Below are 14050 nucleotides of genomic sequence, written 5' to 3' on the forward strand. Positions count from 1 at the left end.
ACAAAGGGAATCGATGGATATGTTCTTTATCTTGATTGTGGTGGTATTCCCGTGGACAGGATTGCCAGATTTAGCAAGTAAAAAACAATTAAATTTGAATTTTAACATAAAGAATATTTTTAGTGTAAGTATGTGTCATGCAATGTTTGAAACATACTAAAAATTTATTTGCTGTTTATATGAAATTCAAATTTAACTGGATTTTTTAAAAATTTATCTGGCCACCTTGTTCATGTGTGTACACATACGTAAAACTTAAGAAATTTTACACTTTAAATATATGTAGTTTACTGTATGTCAGTTACACCTCAATAAAGTTATTGGGGGGAAATAAGAAGGAATTGAGGTGAACCAAGGAAGATGAAATGACTTCCCAAGTCTTCTCAGCCAATGGCTGTAAGGTCAAGGCCAAAATCCCAACTGCCATTCATTCTCCCCACCTATGTGCTCCTTTTATTACACCACATTAATTCTAGAAGAAAACGTTTGCTCACAGGACTGGGAAAATAGATCCTTAAAGTCAGGACATTCACTTATGTACTCATAAAGAAATTTAAAATAATTTATAATTTCTTAACCTCTGCTCTCATGTGGCTTTGTGAGTCTAATAATTCACCTTTTCACAAATCCATTGTAATAGCAAAGTGCCGCCGCGTAATGCAATCCATTTCTGGAATAAGTAAGGAATCACTTTATTTCGATTCTCTTAACTGTCTGGGAGCCGTGTCATAGAGAAGGGTAAAGGTATAATGAAAGATACCTATCTGTTGTAAATAGTAACTATTTGTTGATTACCACTTACTTGTTTTTTCCAATGAAATATTTCTCAATAATCCAAATAGCATGTTCACATGTTTTTCTTACAGCATACCTTTGCCATTTCTACTTGTTTATTACATAATTTACAAGTTGAGAAATACCACTTCCTAGTCTAAACGGCCCTGGTCTAGACTGAAGTCACTTCCTGTCGTCTAGAAATAAACAATCCTGCCCTGATGTACTGTTTATCCGGGGAACAGAGGAGGAAAAGGCCATATTTCACGTAGGCTAAAAAGTGTTATTTTAATAAATTACATTTCCCTGGTCTGTAATTGTGATGTGCCTTACTGCCAATGCCTATGTTTAAAGTGGTACATTTCTTTTCTCTCCTCTTTTTGAAGCAAAGCTGGTATTAAGTCAACAGTGTGTTTGACATCCCATAGCACCATTTCCCCCCAGTCCAGTGTTAGTCACCCTCTTCTCTGTGGATTCAGCGGTAAATACTGTCATTTCTCAGAGCTCTCACGGAGCACTGCTTTGCCTCTCCGTTCCTTCCAGCACGGCGGGATCAGTGTCGTTCCCACCCACTGTAATTTCTTCTCAGCTAGCTGTATCATTTCGTGTCCCACCCCACTTTTCTATTTTTTATTTGCACTGGCAGGTTGATATAGTTGCCTCTCCTCACCGGCCACTTATGCAACTCCAATAATAAGAAAATCAATGGTCACAGAGTCAGAGCTGAGATGGGGCCAAACGAACATCAGCAAGGTCAGATAAAGCAACGCTCTCAGCTGGGACCTGCTGTGCACACAGAAAGTAACTTCTCTCATGCAGTTACACCAGAACATGAATGAAATACTCATCTTCGCAGTGGTGGAGTCAACCATTTGACTCTAACAAATAGGGAAGTTTCCTATCTAAAATCAGCCAGCATGGCTCAGTGGTTGAGTGTCGACCTATGAACCAGGAGGTCACAGTCCGATTCCCAGTCAGAGCACGTGCCCAGGTTGCGGGCTTGATCCCCAAGAGGGGTGTGCAGGAGGCAGCCTATCAGTGATTCTCTCTCATCCCTCTTCCTTTCTCTCTGAAATCAATAAAATTATATTTTTTTAAAATAATAAAAATAAATAAAATATTCATAGAGGACAAAAGGCAAATATGAGACACACTCTAGATCAGGGGGTCAGTAAACTATAGCCGGTGGGTCAAATCTGGCTCGATGACGCCTGGTTTCCTGCAGCTAAAATGATCACTCGCTGTGGTTGAACAATTAAAGACTATCTGTGGCCATGTGAAATTATATACAATTCTAATTTTAGTGTCCATAAGTAAAGTTTTATTGGAACATAGGCACACAATAGTTCACAAATTGTCAATGGCTTTTTTCGAGCTATGATGGCAGCATTGGAGTTGAGACAGAGACAGTATGTCCTGCAAGCCTAGAACATTTACTGTTCGGCCCTTTACAGAAAGGTTTGCTCAGATCAAAGGGTTTGGAGAGAAACACCAACAACTGCTCTCTCTCCCTTGCATTTCCTGAAGGCGCCCCTGGCTTGCCTCAGTTGCTCTGTCTTGTTTCAGTATAAAGCCATACCCTCAAGGCTGAGAGCATAAACACCAAATTATAGTTTAGCACGTGATCAGGAACCGCAGGAGAGTGAGCAGTGACTTAAAATAATCTCCTGCTGTCTTAAAAGGAGATTGTACAGCAATGAAAAGTTGCACTGTGTGTGTGTATGTGAGAGAGAAAGAGAGATTGAGATTTTTTTTTTCTCTGTGAGAAATGTTGCCCTTGATGCTTTGCAGCAGATAACCCAGGGGCCAGTATCCGCTCCTTCCTTTCTAGAAAGCTTGCATTTTGTTTGGGTGTCTAGCCTGGCCTCACATGACTCAGGATTACACCCTGATTCATCCAAGCCAGTCACTGAAATCCCCATCCTCCTGCCAGGGCAACGCCTCAGGGAGGATGAATGACTCAGCGCTGGCCAACCAAAGGAAACAAGGAAACAGGAGGAATCCACTGGGGTTTTCTAGGAAAAGCTGCTCCACGGGATGAAACCCACACCCCCTTGGGCAGGATGACGCCTGCATGTGGTCCCTGACACTGTGGCAGCCTCCTTGACACCTGAGGAGGAGCTGCCTGAAGGCAAAGGTGCCCTGGTGCCCTGAGGATGCCGCCCAGAGATGGGAAGGACCTACGATTCTGAAGCCATCCCTGACCTATGGAGTTAAACAGCCTGGGATGCATCTGCCTCAGATCCTATTCTATGACAGAAGTTTTCTTATCGCATCCATTTTGTGATGGATTTCCTGTTTCTTGCAGTACTCCAATGGGTTTTTCTTAGTTCTGCATTCATAGATCTTATTAATATCCCCTTTCATGGGAACGTCTGGAGCCGGTCTCAATAAATGGTAAAGTTTCTTCTACTAAAATGGACCATTTCATGCCCATTTATAGTACGAAAATTCCACACCATAAAAACCCCAAACACTGAAACCCATTTTTCATTATATATTTAGTTTTCCCCTTCAGGTGAGAGGAACACGTGGACAGTCATATGGATGCAAAGTTTTGTCATGGCGAGTCTGTCAGTGTTGTTTTTAAAAGTCCGGGGGTGTTCGTAAAACTTTGGATCCTGCCTTCTTTCTCACTGGGAAAAATAGAGGTTTTATTATTATTATTACATCAGCAACGTCAGTGATAAAGTAGTTGTTCTTGCAACAAACCTCACCAAGCATTTGCTGACAGTATTGCACTGCTCTCGTTACTGGGGAAGTTACAGAGCAAATAGGAGAGTTTACGTCTCTGAAGGGCACGAGGGAGAGGCTGCTTGTTAAGCAGAGGGACAAGACACACACTCATGAAACAGCTCGGAAAGCCACGCACGCACGTGAAACAGGTCAAACTGTACTTTAAAGTGTCAGCGAACAGCAATGTCTGTCTTGAGAGCAGACACTGTTTCCTAGAGGAGGTGGGTGTGGTCTCCTTCAGACTGGATGATGTGTTAGTCCATTGGGGGCGGCTATAATAAAATACCATCGTCTGGGGACTTGTGAACGACAGAAATTTATTTCTCATACTTCTGGAGGCTGGGAAGTCCCAAGTCAAGGGCATCTGGTGAGGGGCAGATTCTGTGTCTGGTGGGAGACTGCTCCCTGCTTCAGAGATGGCCAGTTTTTTTCGCTATAACCTCACATGGCAGAAGCGGCGAGGGCGCTTTCTGGGCCTCTTTTATAAAGGGCACTAACCCCATGCGTGTTAGCTCCACCCTCATGGCCTAATCACCTCCCAAAGTCCGAGCTTCCACATACCACCACATTGGGCCTTAGGAGTTCGCATAGGAATCTGGGGGAGGACACAAACATTCAGCCACTAGCATATGAGAAATCAGAAACAGAGGCCACGCCACATGCATCTTTGTTCCTTTCACACTGACCCAGTGCCAGGCACACAGTAGGGTGTCATCAATATTAGTAGAATCATTATTTAAACTATGCATATCAAGTGAATTCTCTCATTCTTCATAACTCAATTCCAATTTATAATTCTATGCATAATTATCTTATAAAACACCCTATTAACACAATAACCCCATGAGCTTATTGGAGGCAGTTTGAGTTTCTTGGAAGCTGTCCCTAATGTTTTCCGATTGTTCACAGGAGGTTTATGGTTTGGAAGAAGAACAAATGTATATAGCAGTGTTTTTGCCTGTTTATTTGACACTTTTTTAAAAAAAAAATTGACGTAAAATTGATTCTCTCCCTTCCTTCCAACGACGCTGTAAGACAGACATCACTCTTCCTATTTTATAGAGGAGGAACCTGTAATTCAGACGCTGGATCATTTTCCCCGGGTCACAAAGCCAACACAAGACAAAGCCAGCCTGTGAACCCACAGCAGTTTAGCTTCAGAACCACATCCTTAACTGTAACGTTAGCATTTCAGACACAAATGAGCAAGTAATGCCGGGCAGGCCCATAGGAGAGAGGCGAGGGGGGGTCTTCCTACCGTCTTTGAAGCTGCAGTTTCCAGGGCGGGAAGATGGAGAGATGTGGAGCCATGAAGCCTGGTGCAGGTTTTAATGAAGCACATCTCCTTCCCTGCAGTCAAGGTGGAAGAGGCTTGAGGGCTGAGTGAGCAGCGTCGGCAGTTCTATTTAAGCATTACAGCTGCAAATAATCCACCAGAGTTTAGCCCTTGAACATGAAAGAGAACTCCAAAGACAGGCAGGTGAGGGTTTCGTTAACCCAGGAGCTGCCAACTTCATCACTGGCAAAAGGAGGGCGGGAGTTTTGGGGAAGAGGATGAAAGATCCAAAAATAGTTACTATAGGAAAACAACAACAAAGAAAACAACTAACCAGAAACACACTAAGGGATGTAACAACAGTAGTTGAACAGGGATAACTTTTAAAGGGAAAATAAAGAGAACATAGATTGAACGTGAATTGGAAGCTTTATTTTTAAGTAGGGAATCAGATCCAGCATAGACCAGTGATGGCGAACCTGTGAAGCAATGCAAGCAGCTGTGGGGCCTTGAGCCTTCTTTTGGAAGTTCTGGGTCTCTCTGACCCAGCTGCAGTTTGTTAGGTAATTTTCAGATTGCAAAGGGCCAGGCCTTTTATATGCAAAAGCCTCTGCCCATAGCTTGGGTGGGGCGGGGTCTCAGGGGATCAACAGGGCGGAGGAAGCAGCTATGGTTGCTCCCCAGTTCTACCCTAAGAGGCCCCGTGTCTCAGTGTCCCAGTAATCACTGCAAGCACCTCTGAGAGAAAGTCGCCCTCGAGCTCCCCGATGCCAGACAGTCCAGTTTCTCCCCATATGAGTCTGGGTCCCCAGAGACTCGCCTGGAATTGGAGTTCAGAGCAGTCAGGAGCTTGTGTCTCCCTCCCGATTGAAAAAGACTACCGTGTCCTCAGTTGCAAGCCCTTTCCACGTGCGTGCACCTCCGTACCTCTGCACTTTACTTTGGCACCTCCTCTGAGTCTCAGTGTGCTTTTCTCTTTCCTTCTAGTTGTAGAATTTCCACTCAGCCAGCCTTCCTGTGGTTCTGGATGATGTCCGTTTTGTCTTTTAGTTGTATTTTTGAAGTGGTTGTGCGAGGCAGCAATTTCAGGTGTTTACCTATGCCACCATCTTGGTTTCTCTCACAACTCAGTGCTTTTGCCTCAGCTGTCAAGTGGTGGCTCTCCTAAAAATGTGTATTGCGGTCCACAGAACAGACTAACTAAGGAACTAACTGCAGATATAATAGTATATCTGCTCTAACATTTATGGTAGAGTGTGGTGATGACAAAATTTAAAGGATAATGGAAACATCACACACAGGATCAGTATTTCCCCAAGTCTGTGGGATTCGTACACGTGACCCCATGATCCAATGGGGGGAATGTGCCATGTTTAAATAAGATTGAGAAACTCTACATTGCATAATTGTAAGCAGGTTTATTTATCATGGGATTTCTCACAACTTCTAATATACTTTCATGTGCTGCGAATCTCTAAAAGGCAAATGTAGCAAACAGTGTTCCCAAATGTACTTGAGTATGCAGCACCCCCACCTTCCCCACCCCACCACACCTGTACATATATTTTTCAGGTGCACTCATGGGAGATTATTTGATGAAACATTTGGAAAAATACTGGCATAAAACATACACTGAAATCCCAGCAAAACGGACACAATTTTTCTGTATTTCACACTATTTAGAAGAGATTGCAAAAATTTCCTTCTGACAGGAGTTTTGTAGGTGAGACCTCAAGACCTGTTGTATTGAGAGAGAAAACAGACTTTCATGCTCTGGCCATTCTATACTTTACCGAAGAAAGCCCGCAGCCAATGAAATTGAAGCCACAATGTATTCATCCAGGGAAATTAGCCACAGCGAATACTCAATGCGTCATGGGGAGCAAAGAAGATTAGGAGGATGTGAAAACATCTGCCAAAATCATGTCTCTGAAGAATGTTTTCAACTTCCTTGGAAAGCTTAGATTACTCTTCCAACCACAGATTTGTTGCGACATTGACCATTCCATCAGAATGGTGGAAACCCCAGCTCACCTGTGCTCTGCAAATACTGAGCTCGCTGATCCAAGACAAAGTGAAGGAAGCCACAGGGCCAGCAGGGGTCCAAGTGACACACAGTGTGACCACAGAAGCTCCTGCCTCTGAGGTCTTTGCAATGAAGTTCCTCCTTTGAGTCCCAGATCTGTCCGTACAATCCTGCACACGTTTTGGTCCTGGGGCTTCTGAAACTCTTCCTCGGCCAGCATGTCATTGTCTATTTGTAGTCAGTACTATTCTTCCCCAAAGTCTTAGCTCCCTTTATATTTTCACATCATCAACTTTCAAAACCAAGTTTATTTCAGTGATACTTCTCCAGACCTTCTCTTCTTTTTTTGCTTGTTTCATCCACTTTCACAATTCATCGATTGCTTCTTAGTCATTGTCTTACATTTACTAGTGAAATACCAATATTTAGCCCGGCCAGCATGGTTCAGTGGTTGAGCACGGTTTGATTTCTGGTCAGGGCACGTGCCCAGGTTGCAGGCTCGATCCCCAGTAGGGGGCGTGCAGGAGGCAGCTGATCAATGATTCTCAACATTGATGTTTGCATCTCTCTCTCCTTCTCTCTTCCTCTCTGAAATCTATAAAAATGTATTTTAAAAATAAAATAAAAATAAAATACCAATATTTATTAACTACCCCACCTTGGATCATCATCTGTCATAGGTGGTCCTTCTCACATGATAGTCTTCTCCACTTTCCAATTGCTTCTGATATATTTGGGGATCTTCTAATTCTTATTTCGGGTTTTATCTATCTAGATACAACACCCCCAGGTGAGGTTTTTTAATGTATAAAATGCGCCTGTGTTAAGTTGATTATAAGCAAAGTCATTTAGTGGGGGTAATGAAAGGCTCGGTTTGTGGGACGGCCTGTCAGGGAACAAAGAGCTGGTTAGCTGTGACACTGGACAAATAACCCATCCTTCTGCACCTCGGTTCCCCACCCACCAACTGGGGAAAATGTACCACCTACCTCATTTGGTTATTATAAGGATTAACTGAATTAACACACATAAATGGCCTATAATAACACCTAGAACAGTGATGGCGAACCTATGACACGCGTGTCAGAGGTGACACGCGAACTCATCTTTTTGGTTGATTTTTCTCTGTTAAAGGACATTTAAATATATAAAATAAATATCAAAAATATAAATCTTTGTTTTACTATGGTTGCAAAGATCAAAAAATTTCTATATGTGACATGGCACCAGAGTTAAGTTAGGGTTTTTCAAAATGCTGACACGCCGAGCTCAAAAGGTTCGCCATCACTGACCTAGAACATAGTAAAATTATTAGCTATTATTATTTCTACCATTTCAGATAACAAAAGCATCTTCAAATAAAGTGTGGAGATTTTTTAAAGTACTTTTTTTTTCTGTCTTTTTAAGGCCCCGATTATAAAAAGGATTATCTACCTAGAATTCAGCAGCACACCTCCTATGCAGGACAACTGCGTCCGACATTAGAGAGATCTGGAGACGTCGGCTACTTATGGAGGCCTGCCTCCTGCGGCAGCCTCCCAGCCCAACACAAGCACGCGTATGTGGGTGAAGTCGGCTGGGGAATACCAGAGTGTGATTTTATCAACAAAACGAGGCACGAGAGTGGCTTTCACATCAAGGTATCGCTCTTCAATTTCTGTTCTTCAGAGCATACCGTTGTCTGATTTGAATGCTTGCAGAGTTTGCTTCCATAGGAAACAGCATGGTCTTGGTCTGTGATGGAGAAAGGATGGCATTTGATTTTGGCAGAAAAGTAACTGCATGAAGAAACGTACTTGCTACCACCCTTCCCGTTTAGGCCCCTTAAACCGTGAGAGAAGGGGTGTGAAGAAAAGGAGGCCGTGGTAACACAAACTCACCGGAGTTTGGCTTGGGGATGCTTCAGGTTCACATGCATGCTGCGACAGTCACACGCGGCCCCTCCCCGCTCTCGCTCATGAGTGGGTGGGGTAAAAGCAGGCTGGGCTGGATGGACAGCGAACAGATGAGTCCCAGGTCTCTGAAACCCACTGTGTGGCTAGTGCCTTTGGATCCAAGTTCCAGAGGGACCTTAGAAACCTTGTCTATTCCTCTCGGTGATTTAAATGCAGGGACGAGCCCATACAGTCTCCTCTGTGGAGGAAGACAGCACAGGTGATTTTAGAAGTAAAATGTAAGCATTCAGACTTTTTTCCAGGCGGGCCTTGGCAGTGTCTGAAAAGGGAACATGTATCGATTAGGCAGTGACTGGATTTCCTTGAATCTTAAGGCCGTAGAGTACAGCCTCATACGGTCAAGTTTAACAAAAGGAAAAGCCCTTTGCTGGCCCAGCCTGTACAGCAAGCAGTACAGGAGAGTGATCGGGAGCTCAGTCTCTATCAGACAGACCTGGGTTCAAATCCTGGCCCTGAGGTAGGTCTGGCATGTGGCCTTGGGCTGGGGAGTTCACCTCTCTGCATCCCTGCTCCCTCCTCTCCTCAAGGCAGTGTTTAGAGAGCCCACTTCATAACATTTCTGAATTCCTGTTCTAGTTCTGCCACCTACTATCTGAGAGTGGCCTTAGGCAAGTCCCTTAACCTCTCTCTGGCTTCAGTTTCATTATGAATCTTATTTACTTTATTGGGCTGTTGGAAACATTAAGCAAGTTAATATTTGCAAAGTGCTGGGAAAGGGGTGCTCTATGTGTTCACTATTATTATTATTATTATTATTATTATTATTATTATTATTGTTATGTTGTGAGGGTTAAATATGAGAACACGAGGAAAGCACTAAGCATGATGCATCTCACATGGTTGACATCAAATCTCAGCTCTTAGCACTGCGGTTGTGGTTAATGTTACTCAGGGCCAGTGCAATGAAATGAATGCCCAGGTTTTCAGCTGTGTCCTGTTCCACTTGGGCACTAAAGACAAAGATCCGAAATTTAATTAAATATCAAAACTGGCCACCAGCAAGGAGAGTATGGCCCCAAGGCAAGGCAGCTGGTTGGAAGAGTCCAGAACAGTCATTGCCATGTGACTAGCCTTTGGCCGGTGCCCTGCTCTGGAGCACAGCCCTCAGTCTGTCTGCCTGTCCTGAGTGCGTATAGCTTCTCTTCCTTTTTCATCTTTAACTTTAGAACACATTTGTCTGCTCAAATGGCGTGCATTCAAGCATACCTGGTCTTTGAAGCAAGCTGGGAACCCACCAGAGACGTCAGCCACGACTTCACCTTCCAGGAGGTGTTTATCCCGTTCGGACTGCACAGGTGGCTTCGAGTCACCCTCTGCCTGGCAGCCCTGGCCTCTTAACCCCCATGGGATTGAGTGCGAGCCATCCAATCATTTTCTCTGCCAGCTCGTGGCACACTCAGGAGTTGGTCTGGTTTGACACAAGCTGTAAGGGCTGTTGCTTCCCATCTCTGCACTTTCTTGGCCCTGGCATTTTGAATTTTGTTAGTAATTTTCTCTTTTCTTATCATTGATTTTTAGAGAGAGGAAGGGAGGCGGGGGAGAGAGAGAGAGAGAGAGGAGAGAGACACCTACACATCAATTTGTTTTTCCACTTATTTATGCATTCTTGTGTGTGCCCTGCCCGGGGATCAAACCCGCAACATTGGTGTAGGGCAGTGATGGCGAACCTTTTGAGCTCGGGATGTCAGCATTTTGAAAAATCCTAACTTAACTCTGGTGCCGTGTCACATACAGAAATTTTTTTATATTTGCAACCATAGTAAAACAAAGACTTATATTTTTGATATTTATTGTATATATTTAAATGCCACTTAACAAAGAGAAATCAACCAAAAAAATGAGTTCGCGTGTCACCTCTGACACGCATGTCATAGGTTCGCCATCACTGGTGTAGGGGATGATTCTCTAACCAACTGACCTACCCAGCCAGGCCCTTTGAATAACAATGTTAAACCCTGAGGGTTCTTTGGACTTAGAGCTTTATAATGAGAGCAAAAAGGTTCATTGAGAATGACAACACATATCAGCAAAGAACTGATATAATTTTCTGATGTAAGGCCGCTACTCTTCTCCATACCCTACACACTTCTCCTCGGCATCCAGTCCAGCTTCAGAATGGGATTCCTCATCCACCCCGTGCTTCATCCAGCTACTTCCCATCAGTCAGACTTGGCGTGAGTTGACGTTTGCGCTGATAAATACACACACACACACACACACACACTCTATGCATGCAAACAAGCTCCTAATTACAAATACTGTATGAGAGGAGCTGGTAAATCCCCTGGCGTGATGTAAGTTAAGGAAATGTCTGGGTCCACGTCCTGTTTGCCCTCTGGTTCTGTTACTAGTGGACCTCTATCACACCCTCCGCCGTCCTTACCCCTACCAGTCCCAGTCAAGAGGGCACTGCTTCAGTCTAACCTCAGAGACTTCTCTTTGTCTCTTGCTGCAATCTCTGGAACTCTGATTTTAAGCACAAACCTTTATCTGGTGGATTTCTATAGCCTGCACAGCTGCCCTTCCTAATTTACTGCTCCAGGTTTGCAGGAGGCTCATAGTTAAGGAAGTACAGGCCCCTCTTGTAGACACATGGAACACGGCCTGGGCAGCTGCTTCCTACCTGGGATGGTCTCTCCTATTTGGGGCACTCAGAGGGGTTCAGATCATCTGGATTTGGGTGGAAAAATAATCACTTCCAGGCGGAGTGACACGTGAAAAATTTCCCCACATTGCGGAGGTCAGTAAAAATCACAATATCGAGTTTCTCTGCTGGATCTCTTGTGTTTAGCTATTTCCTACTCACTTGTGTGTGGGTTACAATGCCATAATGATACATGTGGGTATAAGCCAGCAAAGATCCCTGCTTTTCTTATTATCTCAGACTTAAGAGCAGTACATTTTTTTTAATGGATTTGGTCTCTGCCAAACTATATATGTTGTTTCTGGAAGAATATGCGGAGACCTTTGAAACAATTCCTTTGGTTTCAGCCCCATGCTAAATTGAGGGCAATTCTGAGTGCTGCTTAGCCGGGCACGCCTTCTCTTTCCCGGCCTTTCTTTAACCCAAACCTGGACAGAATCAGTGGGCTTCCTCATGTCCATTTTCTGCTCCTGCATGTTGACCTTGTGACCAAATGATTTAAGTCATTTGATGTTCCCACAGAAACAACGTTATACTGGACTTGATGGTTAACTCTTCCAGAGGCAATATTAAGTCAATGAATCATAACATATATTACAACCACTATGTCATCATACAGTCTAACAACTTGAAAAATCTGCAGAAGGTAATAAGGAGAACTATAGGAACCTATAACCATATTTGCATGTAATCTATATATATAAAGGCTAAGTGACCAACCGGCCGTCTATCCAATCGTCCAACCGACTGACCGGCCGGTACATAAGATGCACACTGACAATTTAAAAGTAAACAGTGGCTCGCACATGCACACTACATATAAAGCTCTCGCTGGTGCCAATCACACGTATGTTTTAATTTTATAATACTATATTATATATATTATTTTGACATGTAATTTTTTGCAGTAATGTAATTACCACATGAATCTTTCTTCTAATTAATTTCCTTTCAATGTGCACGAATCTATGCACCGGGCCACCAGTACAGTATAATATAATGCAAGTAAAATCTTGGAGGCTTTGAAACTTCTGCCTCACTTTTAATTGGGCACACACTCCACGGTTATGAAATACAGAGGCTTCTTGGGGACAGTTTTATGGACATTTGAACAGACTTCTGATGTTGAGTTTCTTGATGGCTGTCGAATAAACTGACCAACAGCTGGTTGTTTCGTCAGACATTTTTCTCACTGTGATTTATTTAGAGGAAGTAAACATAAAACGAGCTGCCATTGACTGAATATTTACTATGTGAGGAAGGTACTGTAATTAGTTCCATTTTACAGATGAGGAAACTGAGGTATTGGCAGGTGAGGCTCTTGCCTGAGGCCTCACAGCCAGTAAATGGTGGAGCCAGGAATTCAACCCAGGCTGTGAACTCAGGACTTAGAGGGGATACAGTGCGCATGAGATGAATGACAGGAAAGGAAGTCAGATCATCAGACTGAAGCCAGTGCATAGGGTATATGTTTAGTTATTATTTTTCTTTAAAGCAGGGTCTGGCTGGGCTCAATTCCAATTGCCTTCTCTTACAAGTTATGCATCCTTTCTTCATGTTCCCTCCACTTTCTCCCAGCTTCCTGTCCTGCATTCTTTGTACACAATATACTTCATTTATAATATTAACATCAATTACTAGTAGATAGCACCCACGTAGTTGATGTAATAAGGTATAACTTAGTAATAGTTATTTTTGAATTTTTGTTTAATAAACACTTGATAATGTTTCAAAAATCGGAGATCAAATACAATCTTTGGCATTATGGGAAGAAATAGAGAAGACCATGAGGTCCTACCAACACCCTACCTTCTTTCCTTGTCCCAGCCTGACCCCGTGCGGTCTTCTGAACTGTCCACCTTCACACGACAGTGTCCGGGACAATTTTCAAATTCATCTGGAGAAAGAAATATTACCAGTGTGGAGTTGACTGGTATGCAGACCACCAATCACATATTTCAGAATTTCTGGGTGTCTTTTGCCCTAAATTTCTCACTTACCTGTAGGTTCATTTGGTTGGATCACATTCATCAATCTCGAGTCTCACAGTCCTAGTCTCCAGATGATATATTCAATCCAGAAAACTTAAAAAAGATAAATAAAGCTTTCTTTTTCAACCAAGTCATACCAGCAAAATGGAAAGTAGCTTTCCTAAAATTAGGCACATCTTTGCCTTATTGCTATTCCTCTCCCAATGGGCGTGTGTTCAGTTCTCACTTTATACTTCTTAGAGTTGTTTGCACCGGTTGGTGGCTTAATGTAAAAATAATTCCATCAGCACCTTTCCTCCTGAAGTGCCTTGCAAGAGAGCAATGCACTCTCTGAGGCCAAGGAAGCCTTCAGTAAGGAAGTGCCACGTGCTGACCATCTGGGAGGGAGGAGAAACATCGCCTACAGAGGCCAAAGGACCTGCCTTTCTCTTCAAAAGAATATATTAGCACCATGCACCTCCTTATAGACAGACATTATACTTTTCCCTTTTTACAAACCTTGGCTCTATAAGATTCCTCGAATAAATGGAAGGAAGTCATTTCCTTATAAACTTTTACTTGTTTCTGAACATCTGTAAATAAACTTTATGTGTGATGCTTCCTTTCTCTAGCAGACCCTGAAAGCACCAGGGAGGCGTGTCCCTGATG

At 43.2% G+C, this 14050-nt stretch overlaps 1 protein-coding gene across 1 annotated transcript in view; it reads left to right on the forward strand.

The window, feature by feature from the left end:
- The window catches only part of CUNH4orf45 (chromosome unknown C4orf45 homolog), a 67840-nt gene that overhangs the window by 22426 nt on the left and 31364 nt on the right, over positions 1 to 14050 (forward strand). Inside the window, exon 2 of the mRNA XM_036314016.1 lies at positions 8220 to 8452. Within this exon, the coding sequence (XP_036169909.1) occupies positions 8220 to 8452 (233 nt within the window). The remainder of the gene's footprint in view (positions 1 to 8219; positions 8453 to 14050) is intronic.

The sequence above is a fragment of the Myotis myotis genome, unplaced genomic scaffold (assembly GCF_014108235.1).
Source record: "Myotis myotis isolate mMyoMyo1 unplaced genomic scaffold, mMyoMyo1.p scaffold_m19_p_6, whole genome shotgun sequence".
Lineage (NCBI taxonomy): Eukaryota > Metazoa > Chordata > Mammalia > Chiroptera > Vespertilionidae > Myotis > Myotis myotis.